The 20,252-nt window shown below is 40.3% G+C and overlaps 1 protein-coding gene across 1 annotated transcript in view; it reads left to right on the top strand.

Moving 5' to 3' along the window:
- Nucleotides 1–2,015: 2,015 nt before the first annotated feature.
- sema3d (sema domain, immunoglobulin domain (Ig), short basic domain, secreted, (semaphorin) 3D) overlaps nucleotides 2,016–20,252 on the top strand; it is a 32,080-nt gene continuing 13,843 nt past the window's right edge. Inside the window, exons 1-8 of the mRNA XM_067589592.1 lie at nucleotides 2,016–2,321; nucleotides 9,315–9,572; nucleotides 13,495–13,655; nucleotides 15,564–15,626; nucleotides 15,769–15,888; nucleotides 16,038–16,131; nucleotides 16,661–16,789; nucleotides 18,672–18,808. Coding sequence (XP_067445693.1) covers nucleotides 9,365–9,572; nucleotides 13,495–13,655; nucleotides 15,564–15,626; nucleotides 15,769–15,888; nucleotides 16,038–16,131; nucleotides 16,661–16,789; nucleotides 18,672–18,808 — 912 coding nt within the window. The 5' untranslated portion in view covers nucleotides 2,016–2,321; nucleotides 9,315–9,364. The remainder of the gene's footprint in view (nucleotides 2,322–9,314; nucleotides 9,573–13,494; nucleotides 13,656–15,563; nucleotides 15,627–15,768; nucleotides 15,889–16,037; nucleotides 16,132–16,660; nucleotides 16,790–18,671; nucleotides 18,809–20,252) is intronic.

Below are 20,252 nucleotides of genomic sequence, written 5' to 3'. Positions count from 1 at the left end.
TGTCATTGGTCTTGATTTTTAAGTAACTTGGCAGCTGTCCTGGGAACATTGCCAACATTCTCTTCAACTATCCTCCAAAAAAAAAAAAAAAGCTTCTCAATTAGTTTGAAACAAAAAATAGTCCATGTACCTAGGAAAGTAGTACTATGACTAGGAGCTGGCAAAATCAGAATTCGTACATAGGGGATACAAATAGTGGCTCAACAACATTTAAACGTTTTGAGGAACACCAAATTGTCATACTATATTTTGTTGATTCTTTGACTAGTGTCTAGTCCAACATAATTAAATCTCTCCCACCTCAAATCTCAAAAACTTATGCCCCAAAGCTCACAAATATCCTAAAATGAAAACTGTCAAAGTGTGGGTCAGAAAATATTTCCCCACTTTTGAGATTTTTGTATTTATTTATGAGGACACTAAGTCCTCACAATGATGGTAAGTACAGGGACACACACACACACACACACACACACACACACACACATGCACACACACACACACACACACACACACACACATACACACACACACACACACACACACACACACACACAATACTCAGCACCACTCTCAGGAGAATGGGCAGGGATAAAATGGACATACTCACATCACAGGCATTTGTTTCACACACATTTATGTCATCAATGCTATTCCTCACTAATATTTCAATTGTGTGTATGTGTGTGTGTGTGTGTGTGTGTGTGTGTGTGTGTGTGTGTGTGTGTGTGTGTGTATGTGAGGGAGTTGTCCTGAGGAAGTGCACACCCTGACACAGTACCCTCCCAACAGGGAGGGAGGACACTGTTTTAACCTGTTAACCTATCACCTAATCCTCTTAGGTAACTGGGACCCTGTCATATTTGCTGAAGATACACACCCAGAGCTGGAGCAGCAATAGATTAATTACCACTAACGTCCAATAACAAGCATATTCCATCTCACTTTATGAGTGGGACACATTGCAACTCTCTTTTCTGGGCCCAAAGTTACAGCTCTTACTGAGCATAACCTTTGTGTATACTTGAGTCTGACCCTTCTACAGCTTCAGCCAAAAGACAAAAAAAATTTGTGTTGATATGGACTGACTCATGTCTGTGTTTGCATGTACACGAGTGCCAAAGAAATCCATGTTTACTTCAAAGGCAGGGGATTGAGAATGCACGCTCCCGTCTAGAAGACACGCGGCCAAGGCATCCCACATTGTAGACTCTGCTCTCTAAGTCCAAATACAATACAGCTGTTTGTCCTCTCGTGTCAGCAGCGCCTGAGGGAAACCCAGAGAAGCACACGCCGAGTCCAGAAAGATGATCAGAGTGGGGTCTGACCGGACATATATGTCCACATACCAAAAGAACTAACAATTACAGTATTCCATTTCACATCCACATTACCCACATTATTCCAGTGGCATGACACACATTTTCATGATCAACCCATTTTAGGTCACTCCCATTTACTGGAAAATATTAGAGAATCATGAAATAATTCTCCACCCTATCATTTTCTAATATTATCATAGTTATTCTATAACTATGGTACTCAAAACAATCCAGTAAGCTCATTGTATCTCACAATATCTGTTACATTCTATCATAGTTACCCTTTATAAGGAGTTTATAAGTAATTTAGGGATTTATTTATGGTTGATAAATCCATTAGTCATTTATAAGTGCAACTTTTGGGTCGCCAAGTTGTGGAAAATCTCTTGTGGAAAGTCTTTATATCTATATAAAGCTATTCAGTTCAACAGTAAGTCTCCTCCAATAGACCAAAATCCATCTACAAACATTTTTTAACATTTACAAGTGCAGATTGATTTTTGTAAGAGCTCTTTATTAATGTTAATCTGCCTTGTATGCGCTATCAAATAAAATACAATAAGTTGCCAGAAATACAATATGACCTGCGTAGAAGTTGGCTAAAACTGAGGATGTGTGGAAAGAAGAGTCCCAGCTCAGAGCCATGGCTGGCAGCAGCGTAGATGCTGAGGGCCCCTCCCCTCCAGCAGCAGCTGCAGCAGCATAATTGGGAGTTTGCCGTCTGTCTTTCGTGGGGCGAACTGCCATCCAACACACACACAGAGTGCACCAAGAGTTCAAGAGCACTAGCGTGCGTTTAACAACAATTAAGGGGAGTGGAAATATCTGGGGGAAGTATTCAGTTTATCCATCCACATTTCTTTCACTCGGGCAGAGGTTGCGCAAGTGTCATACTTTTGGTTATTTTTCTTTGTGCGCCCGGCAATTAAGAGGAGTGACGCTTCTGTCCACAGCGTGGGCATGTGTTGCAAATGAGAGAAGACAAAGTTGAGAGCGCAGGTAAGATGAAACATGAAATTATTATAACGATATAATGTAAGTCATGCGCAGTTAATTCAAAACTTTGTGACAGGTAAAAAGCTGTGGAGTTTATATTAATACGCGTTTTTTTGTGGTGTTAACTCAACTAATGCTTTCATGATCTGCTTGCATTAGAGTAATTCAGCCATGTTATTTGTTATAATCCAAATGGCAAGAGTTTTATGAAATTGGGTCGATGGCATATTGAGGAAGACATCTAGGATGTCGTTTAACTTCATGTAACTCATGTAATGTTTTTGACACAATAGACTTCAGACCCTTTTCTAAATTTACTGGCACTGATAATTCTATATTTTGATATTGTTATTATTTCCAACAACTTCTTTAACTTTAAGTTCTGCAGAAAAGAAGTCTGAATATAGACATTCAAAACCAGGGATTCAACTGTGTGTTTACAAAATGTTTATTTTTTCAAATACATTTTAAGAAATAAGATTTTTCTTTCATGAATTTAGAGAAAGAACTTTGTTTTATGAGTGGTTACAACACACTTTTTAAGGGGCATGTAATCTTCCATACTCTGTGATACATGCTATACATACATCAATGAATAGAAGCACATTAATGTGAAATTAATGTATTTTATCTGTTCAAGTGTTTCATTTGATTCACTTTGCAACCTCAAATCAATGCAACAAAATGCACCAGTGTTTTATTTTACACCACTGAGAGTTATATAGGGCTACAGAGGGACAGATGGTTCACATAGTTACATGAGGACTTGGTTGAATGGCAGTATTTTAGGGTACCAAATTTGCTTGACAAGTGTTTACATGGTTTTGGGGATTGGGGTGGATGTAGGGGCTGCAAATACCCCAAGGTAAGTTGGTGCAGTTGAACAGCCATGTCCTTATTTCTCATCCAAAAATAATAACATTGTGGATCCACAGTACATTAAACATGTTGCAGTGAACATACTTGTTTTACTTATGGAGCTCACTGTTTGTGTATATTTGTGTGGCTTACTGTGTAGCACAAAGGAAGGACACTGAGTCATGTTGGTTTAATAGTGCAGCTATTTAGTCATGCCTGTATATCTAAAACTCTCAAGGAACCACTCTCCACTTACTGCACTTCTAAAGGTTTATCCAAGTCCCTACAAGGAGCTTAGGGTTGAGGGGTTGTTGTGAGAGAGAAGAAGAAACTGTTGAAGGAAGGCAGAGAGAGGGAGAGACTGTAGTTGTGCGGATATTGATTTCTCTGGCAGTGTTTCAGGGTTTTTTCGATCAGCATGACTGAGGTAAATAAATGATTTCTGCTTTGGGCCACAGAATGACGACTCAGAAAAACTTGACTGATTTTCTTCCTTAAACACTGGCCAATAATTCCGTCACTGAGGTGTTGTCCACCAGGCATATTCAGTCCAGACTCCTGTATACACAGGCTTACTCAACTGGGGATGGAGCAGGCTACGGACTGCTACTGAAATCACAGCCTAGAGATGGACGCCTGTGAGATTTGAAGATTTAAAGGAACTGTTGAAAAGTGACTTCATGCTTTGTTGCTGAAATTCTACCCTAATCTCATTCCTGTGAGAACTCTGGTATGGTAGTGAAAGTGGATTTGATAGTATGTTATTATGTGAAACTGCTTGTAGGTTTTTAGGGTTCACTATATCACTCAGTTCACACCCATGCTGTGCTAACCTATAGCTTCCTGTGTGCTTTAATTCACTCCTTTTCTGCGTGGTGTGTCTGCACTAATCCAACATTACCTCAAAATCACAGCATCAATATTGGTCTCTGTTTTGAATGGCCTACAGCACCATTCCTGCGCTCTGTGACAGCGTCATGCAGTTCATGTTGAGGCTTTTTCCTGGACTGTGATGAAAGCTAAAAACTGAAAGAGTGCTTTCTTAAAACTCAACAGGTTTTGGGTCGGAAAAGTGTTATTAAAACATACTCATAGCTATGCTGCACACTAAGCCTAACCTTATATGGTCATGTGTCCAGATTCATTCAGTGCAGACAGACAAACCAGCGAGGGCACCTTTACTGCAGTGATGTTAGTATATTTAGAAAGTCTACAACAGCTAGGTGTCAATGACTTGCAGACAGTTTGCTGGACTGTCTGTCTGCAAGTCCCAGTGGCCTCTGGATTTCCTCTGTCTGTATTGTACTGTACTGGAGCTGGTGTGGAGATAACCAATCAACACGCGCCTTTCTAGGTCTGAGAAAGAACAATAGGGTTGCTTCCCATATTTGTGGACGACTGCAATGCTCTTGAGAGGAGTTGTTGCATAGCATACATGGGTGTACCCTTGTATCCTTAGGCTATCAGGAGACAAGTGAGAGCACTTAGGAGTGTCAGTCACTGTTTTTATGTCCTATTGCTCCCATCTGCTTACCTCAGGATGGTATTAGGTTACACATACACATATGTTCATACATGCAAACACTGGGTCATGCCCTGTTCAGTATGTGTAGAGTTACTTGTTTTGTTGTCCCTTATCAACAAACCTATTGATATGTTTATCTATATGTACGTCATTGTCTCTGTTACATGGTTGATTCTCTGTTTTGAACTTGACTTTGTTTCCATCTTGTGTTTTTCCATTTCCATCTTCTCTATTGAAAAGAGCTAAACCACAGATCCAGTAACACTTCACGCCCCTATTCCCCCACCTTTCCATTCAACCTTGCTGTGACAGCAGACCTGAGCTGGCACTCTTGCATACGGTGGAGTCTGTAGACAAAGATTGGAGGAATAAACCACAACATTAAACATAAAGGGAGTCTTTAACATAGACAGCTTTGGTGTATTTGGTTACCATACCAGCAGTTGCCTGGAGGATTCTCTTACCAGTGTTTTCAGATAACAGCAGAGGGAGGCACAACTTGTGGACAGACAGGACCTCGGGGTTGGAATTTTATCCATCTCCTTTGGTTTTCCCCACAGACAGTCTCCTCGCTTCCAAAACGGAAGGAATTCCACAGGAATGTCCTCTCGTCCGGGCATTACCATTCATTGATTTCATAGATAGATGTTTCAGTGTGATTGTCATGTGATGCCTGGTCTATATTTAATGTGATGTTGTGAATGTGTTTACGTGATGCAAAACAGTGTCTGACTGATTTGTTTTGAGAGATCCTCACATAAACTCTTTTATTAGGGCAGTGGTGTTAAGCTGCGTGAGACAGAGGGCTGCTCTGTGATCGGACAGCCTGTGGATTTAAGATTTATAGGTTTTATTAGAAGGTAAACGGCTGCAAGAAATACAGACTTTCCTAATGGCAGGAGATCAAATGATACCCATTCTGGTCCATGGAGAGGTATTAGATTTCCTTACCTAACATGTTTTGTACCATGCATTCATTCATTATTTAGGGCTAATTTAATGCTGCATTTTCAACTTCAAAGTTCATCTCTGTCTCGATCACCCTGTTTGGATGATTAAATTCTGTGTGTAAAGGGATATTTTGGCAATTTATTTTTGCATTCATTTTTTGGAGTGATATGTAATTTCCCAAGAGATATACATGCTGTGCTGATAGATACGGTGTTCACTCTGATAAGGTGGGGTAATGTTTTTGGTTAAAATCTAAAATGAATCACAGTTTGCTGCCTTGATGTTTACTTTATTACTTGAATAAACAGATTGCAGAAAAAATGAGAAAGTGATACTATAAAAGTTGCCAAAAAGCTCTAGTATAATAGTATGAGGGTTGAGGTTTTTGATTTCAGTCCAGAATAATCTTACATTTTGCCATCGCCACAAAGATCACGTTTCATATTTACTTGCTCTCTGGCAACAGTTAATTCTCAGCATACGGTTAAACACAGTGAGATATGCAATAAGTGTGTGTTGTGTTAACATTGTTATACAAAAATGGTTTAGACAGGAGTTAGAAGACACAGATGTTGGACCCTTCAGATTAATATTACTCATTTTTTATTAGTAGCCTTTGGACACAGAGCTGACATTGCTATTGTAAATTGTTTCTGAAGTATTTTTTTAAGTTTGTTTTGGAAAGTGAAACAAAGTCTCCTTCCTCTGAAATATACTGTATTTTACAGTGCCAAGACATAAAGAGTACAAGTGGTATGAGTGGTGGAACAGTGTTGTGTTTCCTTCTTTACTGCCGCCTATAACTGGAGTTATAGGTAGCTATTTAAATAATAAATTGCCACCTATAAGTAAGGCTTCTTGCATACGCTTTGTAGTTTGTATTTAGTGAAAACACAAATTGTGTGGCCTGGTATTAGTCCTGTATTTTCCTTACGAGACATGAACTCACACAGACTGACATGCTTGCTTTAATGCAAGGTTAAAAAAAAAAAAAGATGATTGACTGTTGCCAACAAAAACAACTAATGTCTTGAGAGCTAGAAACAATTAACTATGTTGTTATGCCAGGTCAATGCTTGTGGTCAGGGAATAAAGACAAATAGCTCAGCTAATGCACTCTGTCCTGTGGAGATGGAGGGACTTGATAATAGCATACTCTACAGGGCACCTGGGTGTTGCTAAATGCCTCATTAGGGGTGGTCTCAGTGTGAGAATGCCTTTGGCCAGAGCACTTCTTCACCATCTGCAACCACTGACGACTTCAACTGGGACTATTTCTTTTAAAAGTTCAGCCACTATTATTTCTGATACAACATCCTGATTTCTAGGTTTTGGATCATTATTAAATCATAGATGCCGCTACTTGTTGTATAGCATTTGTTTGATGTTGAGGCCAAACAGGAAAAGCCAGTAAATTTGAGGAGGTGACATTTATAAAATGTCACATATATATGTTAGGCTGAGATCAGAAGCCAGCGGCACCATAACGGCTGCTAGCTTTAAATCTGTCATCATTGCCATCAGGATTGTTTCCCATCATCCCCTGCACTGTGTCGACCATGCTGCCAAAGACAACAGGGACTCCATGCTCTAGCTGGCAGGAAACAGGGATGTTAGTTTAACCCACATGGCACAAGCTGTCTGTTTCACCTCTTCCTCTCATCTCTCTCACTCTTTTTGCCTATCTCTCTTTTCATCTTATTCACTCTTTCCTACGTATTGACTGACTGGCGGTGTATACTATGTCTTTCCCTGCTAAATTGCATGTCAAACCCCTGTTGTCATCCTTTTCTCAACAAATGGAGAGATGTTAATGCTCCTCTTCTAACACTTGAGCTTTCTCCTTTGTTTGGGGGGGCCATTCTTCTATAGAGGTGCTGCACAGGCCTGTACCGCTGATAGATGTGGGCACTCAAGTGGAGAAGAGAGATACATTACTTGAACACTGCTCACACAGGTGAAATCGTGTCACTGCTCCCCTGAAGATACTGTGGGGTGGATGAGCACCACCAACGCTATCACTGTCACTCACAAAAGCGTGCTAAGACTCCGCAGATTTAAACCTTCTGAGTCCCTCTCTCTCTCTCTCTCTCACTCACACACTTTCTCACTCTCTTTGTTGATTGCCCATCCATCACACACAGCTCTATTTCTGTATTTCTAACCCTGAAGGTGTGAAGGTGCCTCAATTTGTCATCTTAAATAAACAGGAGTCTGTTTATCAGCGTCTAATCCTCTCCAGTTTAAAGCTGCAGGGTGCTTGGATTGGTGCCACTCTGTCCTGATTCTCTGTAATGAACTCAGACACCGGATGACAAAACTGGACAGGGAAAATAAATGAAGTGAAATGACTTGTACTGTTAGAGCTTGTATCCATCTGCCAACATGCCATTCCAAATTTTTTAATGTAATGCAAATCTGTGTGTGTTCAGACTCAGAATGTCAACTTATATACTTGTCAAGGCACAGCACAGACAATATTTGAACCAAATGGTGACCGTGTCCTTCCTCCAACTGGAAGAGACATGTTTGGTCTCAGTATAGTATTTGAGATATGCGAGTGTGTGAACAGATCGGTTCATTTACAGTACAAATCAAAAGTTTGGACACACCTTTGCAATTTCCTTGAATGAGAAAGCGTGTCCATACTTTTGACTGGTACTGTAGGTTGACATGGTCTGTGTTGTCATTAGACAGTTGATGTGTGTTATTTGAGATGGGGGTGGAAAGAAAGTAATGAGGGAGATGTAGCAATAAAGTCTGAAGGGGAGGATGGGCATTCTTTTGATGCATTCATTAATTTCATCATTGATTGTCTGGTTAATTAGTAGCTAGATGGCTGTGGAATGAGCAGGAATTCAGGTTTAGAAAACAGATATGTGGTAGTAAGTTTGGTGAAGTAATATACTCACAAACATGGTTCAAGTTGATGCCCAACTAGAAATGCATCACTACTGCTGATTCCTATTTTCTCTGTTTTCTATTTTTAAAGGTTGAGGTTCTCCTCTAAATGTAACCACAAAAATGTTAAGTTTCTGCCTCAGTGATATACATCACTTTGTCCCATGTTCAATTAGTGCACATCACTCAAGTTCTCCTTGCTTATTAGTTATAGAAAAGCCAATGAGCGTTCCCATGACTGCTCACTCTTACAGCTCACTTTTCACTGAGTGTGAAAAGGGCTATTTAATGCACTCTGAAGTTCCAGACAGGATATGGCCCATTTTTTTTACACAACATAAAGAAGGAGCTGACAGGGTCATCAGCCAGTGCTAAAGCTATTGGCAAGTATCATTTAGGTAAAGAATTAAATGAGTTATCCAAGTGAAAAGAAGATGGAGGAGGGTGAGAAACTGAAAGAGGCATGGCCCCACTGAAAGATAGTAGAATGTGACTGTTTTGTTAGCCTGACCTTTGTTTTGAGCAAACAGATTTAAAGGCGACACAAAAGGAAAGCCAGTGACAGGCAACAGCTGATGTAGGATGGGTAAAGAGAGGGGACATGCCTGTAGGGCTCCATGGTAAAAAAAGCCGAGGAGTCACAAAAGAAACGTGTGTACATATCCTGCGTAAAGTTAGAATTTAGAGTGCACGCACTCTCATACACACACTCTTATGATTGCTCCTCCCTAGCTTGACTCTTTACATTGGTCTCCTTCCAGGGTTGCAGAAAAGGACAGAGTGAAAACGGACCAAGACTACTCCACACACTATGAAGAAAGAGAGCTCTGGTGATCAGAGTCTGAATGAAGCTGGTGCTCTAAACTGCATGTCTGGCAGTAATTATGTCAGCAAAGGGAAGAGGATTAAGGTACTATCCCATCCAGGGGTCTCATTAGTGGGACTGATGTTGCTGGCCATCCTCCCTTTTGGAGCAAGCATCAAACAAAGTCTCCCCAGGGTTAAACTCAGCCACAGAGGTAAGAAATGAAATATTGGTTTGTCTGTCAATCTTATTTCTGTTACATGTTTACATTTATTTTGATACTTTACTACTTAAATGTGTTCAGAGCAGTCTGAGAGTAAAATAAAGTCTTGGTAAGTAAATGAGTAAGCTCATGTTGGATATTTTATCTTATGCCAACAACCTTCATCATCTGTGCACTTCGCTGGAATCATAGCGCTACATGAGGCATGTGACTTCTGACTTCATTATTTTTTTATTTTTTTTTTTGTCTTTTTCCTTATTTTCTACTATTAGTGGTTTGGCCGTATAATGTGCACTTTCTAAGGCCATGCCTAGCCTTATGTCTGTGACATTTCTTCTCCATTTGTCTCTTTTCTTGTGACTTTGTGCACACAGCTAAGAGCAAAAGTGAAAAGAGAGATTATCACACTCAATTGCACTGTGCAAGTAAATGGTCTTTGAAACATCACTGTAGAGTGAGAGATTTAAGACTCACACCCGATCCATTTCATAATTCTGTTTGTCACTTTGGATCTGGTGGGAGAATGTTCTCTGTCTCTTAATCTACTCATTATCTTGTGTAATTCCTTTTTACATTAACCTGAAGTTAGATTTATGTATTAGTTTTTAATAAAATACAGTATTATTGCAGACCAGTCCTAGATGTCACATAGAGAACCAACATTTCATGTTGATGCTCCTGGTCCATAGGAGACTGTCGTTCAGTCTGTTGTGTGTATATAAGCCGGTCCCGGCAATGTGCACTATGTCCATGTGTTTACTTTTGTGTCAACTGAGTCTGTTTGCTTTGTGCCACTGGGGTAAAGCTAAATTATTGCTCCCCTTAAAACCCCTTCTAAACTCCACTGCAAACTTTACTTCAAAGTTGCCATCCCTCATACTATGTATCCGCTACAAGAAACCACATAAATGAACTTCAGTCTTGCTCCATAAAATTGAATCTTAACTGTGACTTAAAAGTAAATTCACTCTCTGACTTCAACCTCCAAAAAGCTCTCTTCTCGTTGAAGGCTTCCAAAACCCAGTATGGCTGGAAATAGATTCACATTTATGTCCTGAGTGTCCAACATAAATACATGTAAGTAGCTGCAGGAATAATGATTGCAAGGGATAGTGTTTACTCAGCAGTCAGGCTAGTATTTAACTCTGCAGTTGCCTCATTTCATGTTTGTTCCACGGCGATATGATTGCATTTTATTAAGTCCGGATATTTGAGACAACTGTATTTTTTGAAATTCATGAGAATGTGTATCTTGGCTTTAATTTTCATTGTTGACTATGAGCACAGCTGACTGAACAGTATGTCTATTCATTCAAGAGAATGCCCATCTGACAATGCCGTGGTTTCCTTTGGACCTCAGAGTGAGGACAGTAAGAACAATGTCCATGTTTGGCTCTCTTAGTCAGAATGACTGAAGCAAAGAAGAATCCATCAAAAGCAAAACCTCCTCCAACCCAGTGCACACATCATGCACACATCTTGTCATCATCTCATCAGTGCACACTCTTCAAAAGCAACACCACCCAGCAGTGATCACTCTTCAAACAGCACGTCACATCACCCTCCTTTGAGAGCGCAGCTTCAATGAGTGAAGGGTGAAACGATCAAAGTGAAATCATCCCTGATTGAACGAACACCTCCAAAACAACTGCCTTCAACTGCAAACTCATGAACTTTACTCTCAAAAACACATCAGCGTTCATTCCTGATTGGGATATCTTGAGGCATAAGTTCACGTTTTTGCGAGAGTCAGAATGTAGACATTGTGGCCTTCTGCCAGATGGAAAGTAAAATAATCTGGTCATTACGTAAATATTTTTAATATGCTTCTCACTCAGATTGTTGTTATACATTTGTTCTTAATGTGTGATCAAAGGATAATGGAAGTTACTGTACACCAAAAGCATGCTACACACATGGCCTATATTATTTAAAATGGTATTTTATAGGTGTTATAGGTATTTTTCCATCTTTTGGTAAACAGTTGCTCATTAACTAACCACAATGTAGTCAGTTGGTCAATGCTTAGTAGCAATGAATCTGCTTTTCCTGCTATCCCATAACACACAGAACAAAACACATTCAGTGAATTAAATGTTTTTATCAACATTATTGTTTGACCCAACATTTTGCGCTGGCTGTGAGGTCACTGTGAGGTGTATTCTGAAACCATGGACAGAACATCTTACACTGCATATTAATGGTAAACCTATGCTGTGATCATGCAACATGAACATAGTGGCCCCATTTCAACTAGCCTGAAGCAGAGCATTATCATCAGTGGTCTATTTCTAATGAATATTGTTCATGCTTAAATAATGTGACTCTTCTTCCATATGGCAGATTTATATACAGCATCATTACGGCAATATATTTTTTCCTCTTCATACTCTTATTTCAGCTTCATTCGTCTGACAAAAGGGAATCCTGCAGCTGACAGAGCATTGACTTGTTCATCCTTAGGTGGTCTACATTTATACAATAGCAGACATTATAGTATTATAAAGCTTAAGTCTAGTTTATAAGCAGGGCCTAACTCTATTGGCTGCAAGCCAGCTTGGTGATGGCTTGGTCAAATAAATGTGTAGATGAAAGCTCCTCGGACCTCCAGCAGAGCTAATCAAGAGCTGTTGAGGGTGTTCAGGGCTCTCTTCTTTGGAGAAAGGTGTAGAGCTCTATGCTAAACAGCATCAGCTAAGCAGGCTGTTTCAATGGGCTCATAGTGCTGTGTGTTTACAGATCAGATTAGCGTTAGCCAAGGGCTAGCAGGCCTAATCTCTCTGCGAGGGTTAGTCTGCTGTGAGCAAGATGTGTGTGTAGGGGTGAAAGATATGAGCATGTGGGGGTGCTGCGTGAGTGTGTGTGTGTGTGTGTGTGAGCTTGTGTATAGGAGGAGGTATTAAGCAGGATTGCTTGGTGCGGAGGGGTCCTAGAAGTTCAAATATTGAAGGTTGGTAACCTCTCCAATCCTTCACACCAAGAGGGTAATCACAATGTCAATCCTTTCAGAGTGACTCCCACAGGACTCCCCCCGCATTGAGCCAGTGTTTATTCAAGGCATGTTGCTATACTGGTGCACTGAAAAGAGCCTGGTGACAGAAGAGATTTCCTTAGATCAAGGACACAGCACTGCGCTGACAATGTAGTCAATATTCAGCTCCTGGAAAGCTCTCCTTATAATGAACCCTGGAAGCTGGGGGTCCAAACACTAACTGTTACTAACATATTTCAACTTTTTGAATACAGTATATTTATTGTATCTATTGAAGTCAACAGAAAAAAATATAATCATCTAATGGGTGAGCAACAGGCATTCCACCTGCTCTCATCATGATGTAATCTCATATAGGCCCACGACAGGCTTATGTTACAGCCAAAGCTAATATTTATGCTGATGTTCAGTCATCTGTAAATGAGTTCAGGTCAGGAAAGTATGTTAGAGAGACAAATAGTTATATAATGAATAAATCCCTCATCTGCTTTTCAACAGCTGGCTAAACTGAGAGATATTGTCATGGTTAATAAAGTAGCTATGAAAACACCCTGATAAAAATATCTGCCGATGTACCCACTGACATAGTGTGTCATTGAAGTCTGTGCTACTGTATCTCTCTTCTATCAGCATGTGTAGCTAAGGTGTTGAACCACAGAGGATTAGACAGTTTCAATTCAAGCCAAGACAGGCTTTTCTCTAGAAGACTAAACCCAGTGCCTGTTTTTGGGATTTTGGTTTGAATGAACTGCAGAGTTCAATGAGTTAAGCATTGACGTTCTAAACCTATTGACATATTATTTGCAACCTACTGTAAATCAGTGCTAGATTTTGAATTTTTAAATATAAGTATGTGTATATACTACACTGTGGGGATTAATCTTTTGTTTGTCTGTATGTCTGTCTCTCTCTCTCGACCAGAACTGTTGCAAGCTGGAAGCGTATCTTTGTTTTTGGGACCCTCCGATGGCCTCCTCTCCCACTCACTGCTGTTGGATGAGGAGAGAGGTCGTCTTCTTTTGGGAGCCAGGGATCACATCTACTTGCTTGACCCTGACAATCTGGCCAGAGGTCCCAGAAAGGTACACTGTGCGGGGGACATGCAATAAAGAAGATCTAAACTCTGATTTCAAGGCAGAAAAATGAGGCCAAGAATGAATTTAGTGCAACAAATAAACAGCAGCTTTTGGGTTTGTGGCTATTCAGGCCATCTGCTATAGTTGAGAGGTTGTTTAGGTGGACTCTGAGGTGTTTACAGCAGTTTTAAGAGTCCCCCTCCACACCCTCTGAAAGAAGTGAATAGTGCTGGAAGAAATTCAAGTCTGAACAGGAGATGGAGTATCTGCTACATACACAGCAACAGCACCAATCCCCAGACATGCAAACTCATGCATGTAGTCACTTGAGACATCCTAATGCTCTGCTTTTTGCTGCGAACAGCTCATTATTATAGAGACAGTTATTTAACTTCTCCTCCTGACACTTGTACCTGTCTTGCCATTAAGTGGAGTGATGTAAGGTATTTTTTTTACTATTTTATTACTATGTAGCTATGCTGGAATGCACTCAACTGTGTATTGTTTTAGAGAATGGCTCACTTTTCAGTCAGCAGCAGTCTGAAACTGTCTGTCTGGTTAGGGTCAGGGTTATCATGTTAGAGGTCACATGCACACACACACCACATGCATACAATATATACCCATTAATGGGACAGACACACACTCACACATATACCCAAACACACAAATGCATTTGGAGGGATGCCATATGTTAAAGTTTGTGGATGTGAGTGTGTGTTTATGCAGCTGAGGTTGATCTGCAAGTGGGACGACAGTGTGTTTATTTGATCTTTATCTGGTTGTTTTAACTCTTAGTCCTGCTCTCAAATTTGCCTCTCAAGTCAATGATACTGATGCTTGGAAGATATGCACCAACAGTCTAACTCTGTGGGCCTTTTGGGACTGTCCTTGACAGTGAATATGATCTAAAGACACAAACTTTGTGATTATCAGTTTATTAAGAGGCATACCTGGAAAGGGACCTACAGGCACTAAAACACAGCCAAATACTTTTTTTTAACCACAGTCTCTAAATATCCCCATATGGTGTGGTAAAACTAGGCCACTGATCATTTCATATTCTAGGTTTCAAAACCAATTTAAGCCCTCCTGAGAAAGGCCACACACCACACTGTACTCAGTCAACACATCACGTTGTAACACTGGTTTTCTGTATGAATACCTCAGCGGCATGTAATGATTTGGAATCATGAGATGTGTTAATATTTGTGGCGGTGTGTTTGCATGCGTATTCAGGCTCTATCGACCCCTGAATAAGTTTGGCGATAGCTCTCCTTGGTAGGATTTAAGGGAGGTAACACGCTAAGCACATAAGCCTGTTATAACACATGTGCGAACATAGTGGGGTGCATTAAAGGGACACTGGATGGTGTATGTCCATTGCTGTCTGGTACCAACACCTGGAGGTGTTGATTGTTGTATGACTGAGATCAGTTGTTTGTTGTTGTTGCATCTTTTTTGAATTAGAAATTGCTCATTAGTAATTCAATACATATAGCATCTTTCAGAGAACATACATCTGGAAAATACATAGACAAAAGGGAAGTAAAATGTGAAATTCAAAATAACTGAATACAAAACATGGTGCAGAAGTTCAAAAGAGAGAAATATGGGATGATTGAGGTAAAAGCACAATAATGTGTCTTTAAAAGGGATTTTAAACAATGAAGGCATGGCTTGCTTGAACTCTTACAGAGCTAAGGGGCCCTGATGGCAAAGACCCAGTTTCCTCTAGTGGTGCCTGTATGTTTTTTAGCCATACAGGCACCACTAGAGGGACTTACTGCAATTAGGCTCATATCAGGTTAGATAGTCAAGAACTAACTCAGTGGTACCCCCTACAGTAATCCATAAACTCTTAGAATCTACTCTAAAATAGCTGTGTGAAATGTATTTTTTATTTGTCATTAGATTCACTGGCCTGCTCCACGGGACCGAGTTGAAATGTGCAAACTGGCGGGCAAAAATGCAAATGTAAGTGCCTCTAAACAAAGTCACTTCTTGACAGAAAATTATATAGAATCAAAGTCTATCTGTAAGCCAATATCTGATGTAATATATGCCTGTTCAGTCCCACTGTCCATTATTTTTCATCCTGGCTCTTCCTCTGTCCCAGTTGGAGTGTGCTAACTTCGTCAGGGTCCTCCACAATTACAATCGAACACATGTCTACGCCTGTGGGACAGGAGCCTTCCACCCCAGCTGTGCTTTCATTGAAATCACTGGCCACAGAGAGGTAAAGTAAATATGAGTGAGTGAATCTTGTGAGTGAAAGTTCAGGAACTAGACTTTAAATTTATGAAATGTATTTGATTATTTATTATGTTTATATGTTTTTAAAAAATAGTCTAATAGTATCTTCCTTTCCTCCCTTTCATTTCTCAGGATGGTGTATTCCAATTGCTGTCTAGTACAGTGGAGTCAGGCAGATTGAAATGTCCTTTTGATCCCTTGCAGCCATTTACCTCAGTCCTCACAGGTAAGATGAGCTTTCACACGGTAGCAGTTCTCTTTCTGTCTTATCCCCCATGCACCAGAATTTTATTGCTGCACAGCACCATTTCCCTAGGAATAAATTATGTTTCTCTTCAAGCCTTCACCACGTTGTTTGAGTTTGTATCCATGTATCTGTTTTCTTAGCACATTTCTCCAACTCATTTTGGTCAGGAAAGATTCAAGCAGAGATTTCTCTGGAAGTAACAAAGTTACTTGGAAGAGAATTGTAAATAAAACATGCTTTTGAGCCTTTTCTCTCCGTTTGTTCCTTGAAATCTCTCTCTGTCTGTTTTTTTATATATATGACTTCACTGAAGTAAGCCAGTGGCATGCTAAAAGCTAGATAATAATGTCATATCCATTTTCTGATATGTGCTTTTATGGTATATGTATTAAAAAGATTATAAAAACATAAAACAAAAAAGTTATTGTTATAGCTATCTGACTTTACATGTCCATTTCTGGACATTTAATTGTCACAATTAACTGACCTGCATCTGTAATCGGTCCAGATCAGTACCTGTATGCGGGCACTGCTTCAGACTTCTTGGGCAAAGACACGACGTTCACACGCTCCCTCGGCCCACCACCTGACCAGCACTACATACGCACAGACATCTCCGAAGACTACTGGATCAATGGTACACACATGCTTGCACATATCCACATTAACACGCTGAGTGCACTCAAAACTTGTTATTGCTATTTCTCCAAACTTCCAGCCTCTCTACTGACACAAAGAGCCTCTCTGTGCCCTCGGGATGGTTATTGGCATTCCAGTGCGGAGGAAACAGCCCACTTATTCATTTAGGTGGAACTTTTATATGAATGCCATAGCTGAACAGGGACCACACCTTCTGGGGAATTTACAGTGTGCCAGAAGTTCACAGTGTTAGTCATACAACCGCATACAGCCACACACACACACACACACACACACACACACTTACACACACGGGCATGCACAGTCATCACTGAGGAGGAAGTCTTCTTTCTCTGTATACATCTCCAGTCTCGAGTGCTTTACAGCCACTGATGGGCTGTCGTGTATCAACAGTTGTCACCAGGATCTAAATCCTTACACATGGTCTCCACATTTCACAAGCGCAGAGATGTTTGGAGTAATTATGTGTGTCTCTCTCTCTCTCACACATTGTGTGTGTATACAGCATGTGTTGGCGCAGGACAGGCAGAAAGAACACATCATGTCTTGCGGCGTCTCTCTCTCTCTCTCTATGAGCCTGTGGAACATCTTTCCACCGCTGCAGGACTAACAATGACCTTCTGTTGAGCATGTTAACAGTCATACATTAAGCTGTTCCCGTCGGGGAATCACCCGGGGGTGGTTGGCTCGGCTTCTAGGGGTTGAGCTAATGTTGATGTAATGTCGCTGCAACACTTAAGCCTTTGGACTAGTTCCCTCTTGAATCAGGACACTGACGGCAACATGCTGTTGATAGTCTCCTTTTCCCTACTGTTATTTCCCACATTATGTATTCGGTGCCACCTTTGTTTTAACATGATCTTGTACATGAATTAAAACATGAATTAAAAACAAGTTTTTGCATTTAATTTAACAATGCACATAATATGAGTCCGCAAATGTTTAGATAGTACTGTCATACTTCTATTTCAGAGGCAGAGATTTATTTATTATTCAGTCATTATTATTTGACAGTTGAAACTTATTAAGGTTTAAGATTAAAATTTTACCTACTTTACCTGCTCAGCATCAAAGAACAGATAGACAAAGTTAGTGACTAGCTGGTGAACATAAAGGAGCATCTAGCAGCTAAAGAGTGAGACATTTCCCTCAGAAGTTGGTTGACACCTAAAAGGAGAGTTAATATTTGACTTACATGCTTTGGGTGGCTAGTAACATGACTTTAAAAGCATTCAAATATTGATTCATGTCTGCTTGATGTGCAAGAGACAACTGCTTGCTAACACATTCGGTATATCAACTTAATAATGTGATACAGTATGTCAGCGTTACGGTGTTCAGGACTTGTTCTCCTCCCTCCAAGTGGCCAGAAAAAATATATCAGTACTTGATAAGTAAGGTTTTGAAAGCAGGAATATTACTTCATGGTACTTTAGTATCTGCATTGTGGTATTACTGCTTTTACAGTACTTAAATATCCCTTTTCAGAAACACATGAGGAGGTTAGATGTTTGAACCTGGTTGTTGTAATGAAAGGATTATCTCTATGTCACACTGCTGCATAACAGATACAGCCTGACAGACTGAAAATCATAGAGAAGTAAACAAAACTGCTTTTAAAGTAACCTAAATATTCTAGCAATCACTGTACTTGACAAGTTGAAGATGTATGAGCAGCACAAGCTTAAGCTTAGTAAATAGAAACAATAATAAATCAGACCTTTCGGTAACAAAAGGGCGATATTGTAAATATACCATGTGCTAAGTGCAGCGTTAATGCCACCTCAAGGCTGCGGCACATGGCAAAGCTATTATTTTAACACTCTCCCTACTCTCCTTTTTTCTCTCTGTGTTTTTAGAGGCCAGGTTTATATCTGCTCATCCCATTGCGGACACCTACAATCCGGATGATGATAAGATATACTTTTTCTTCCGTGAGGTGTCATGGGAAGGCAACGACAAGAGCATCCTGTCCCGAGTGGCTCGTGTGTGCAAGGTGAGATATTACACATGAGTGGTGCGGACAGTAGAAAGTATACAGAGGCATGGAGGCAAGGTGAGGATATGACAGATAGGTGGATAGGTAGGGGGGAAAGAAGTGGATAGATGAAAGAACCAGGATACCAGGATAAAATCAGGATGTACCTGTTGACACCCAGCTGGTAATGAAAGAAACAATGCTTGAAAGATGGGGAGAGGGAGAGTGGGTGAGCCAGAGTGGGACTAGGAGAGAAAGACAGTAGGAGAAGAAGATGCAAGACCTCTGACAGGGTGTGGGGGAGTCATAACTCCTACTGCCTTCGGATCAGATAAGGATCTCTGTGTTGGCCACTACAGGAATATTTTTATGTCCCCCAGGAGGAGGCCTTCCTTATACATTCTTTATTTGTAGTCCCCTGAAAGAGTTGCTGCTGTCAGGGGCAGTAAATCATGGTTTTACCCCCTTTGTGCTCTTGTCATCAAGATCAATTTAGTTGAAAGATCTTCACGTCTTCCATGTCTTCCATGTCATTGTCATTAATTTCTTTCCCCAGAGGAACTGCATGTTTTCTCAATTAACACGCAACAAAGCAGGAGTGTTTTCAAAGAACAGAGAGAGAGAGAGATTTAAAATTTATGATAGATCTTGCACATATTATATCGTTATATTACGTTCATTTGGCTGGAGCTTTTGTCCAAAGCAACTTACAGTGAGTTCATTCAAGCTCCACATACAAGAGCTAAATGTCATCATTTTACAAGCACATTGCTACACTTCATATTCATACTGAAACTGAGTCATTTTGGCAATACTTTCTCTTTGTTCATTTATTAGATGCTGCAATACATTTGAGAAGCCTATCATATTCCAGTGCCTATTAAGTTCTGTTTAACAACATGTCAAAACAGCAGTGCTAAAAGCTTGGTTCGTCTACTGTAAAGCTGACTGAGGACAGAATCGGGATAGATTGGGGACCTTTTACATACCATATAGTGTGCCATTAGTCATTCCAAATGGGACAAGCCCACACAGCGGTTTGCTATTAGCATTTGGAGGTCTATTGCTACATTCTTAGAGAAAAGCTTTCGGTGTATTTATGACTTGGGAGTAAGCTGTAAGGCAGACTGGAAGGAGATTCCTCTGGATTATAGCCCTCTCTTTTTCTTTCTCTCTCAGCTATCTCTCTTGCTCTTTGTATTTTTCTGTCTCCTTCATTCTGTTAAGTGTGTGTGTGTGTGTGTGTGTGTGTGTGTGTGTGTGTGTTTCTGCATGTAAAAGGATTGAGGGCACTTCACTTCTATCCTCTTTGAAGATTATCACCATTGTGAAACATCCTCATTAAGTGCTTACATTTTTTTTTGGTCTCTTAAACACAAGTGTGTTTTTGTGTGTATTGAGATATAATAGTCTTTCCTACACAGTACCACTTAGTTAGTGCACCAGCCAAGTTTAATAGGGA

Source organism: Thunnus thynnus, chromosome 5 (genome assembly GCF_963924715.1).
Source record: "Thunnus thynnus chromosome 5, fThuThy2.1, whole genome shotgun sequence".
Taxonomy (NCBI): Eukaryota; Metazoa; Chordata; class Actinopteri; order Scombriformes; family Scombridae; genus Thunnus; species Thunnus thynnus.
Note: the sequence above shows the minus strand (reverse complement) of the source record. Positions and strands in the feature narration are given on the sequence as shown.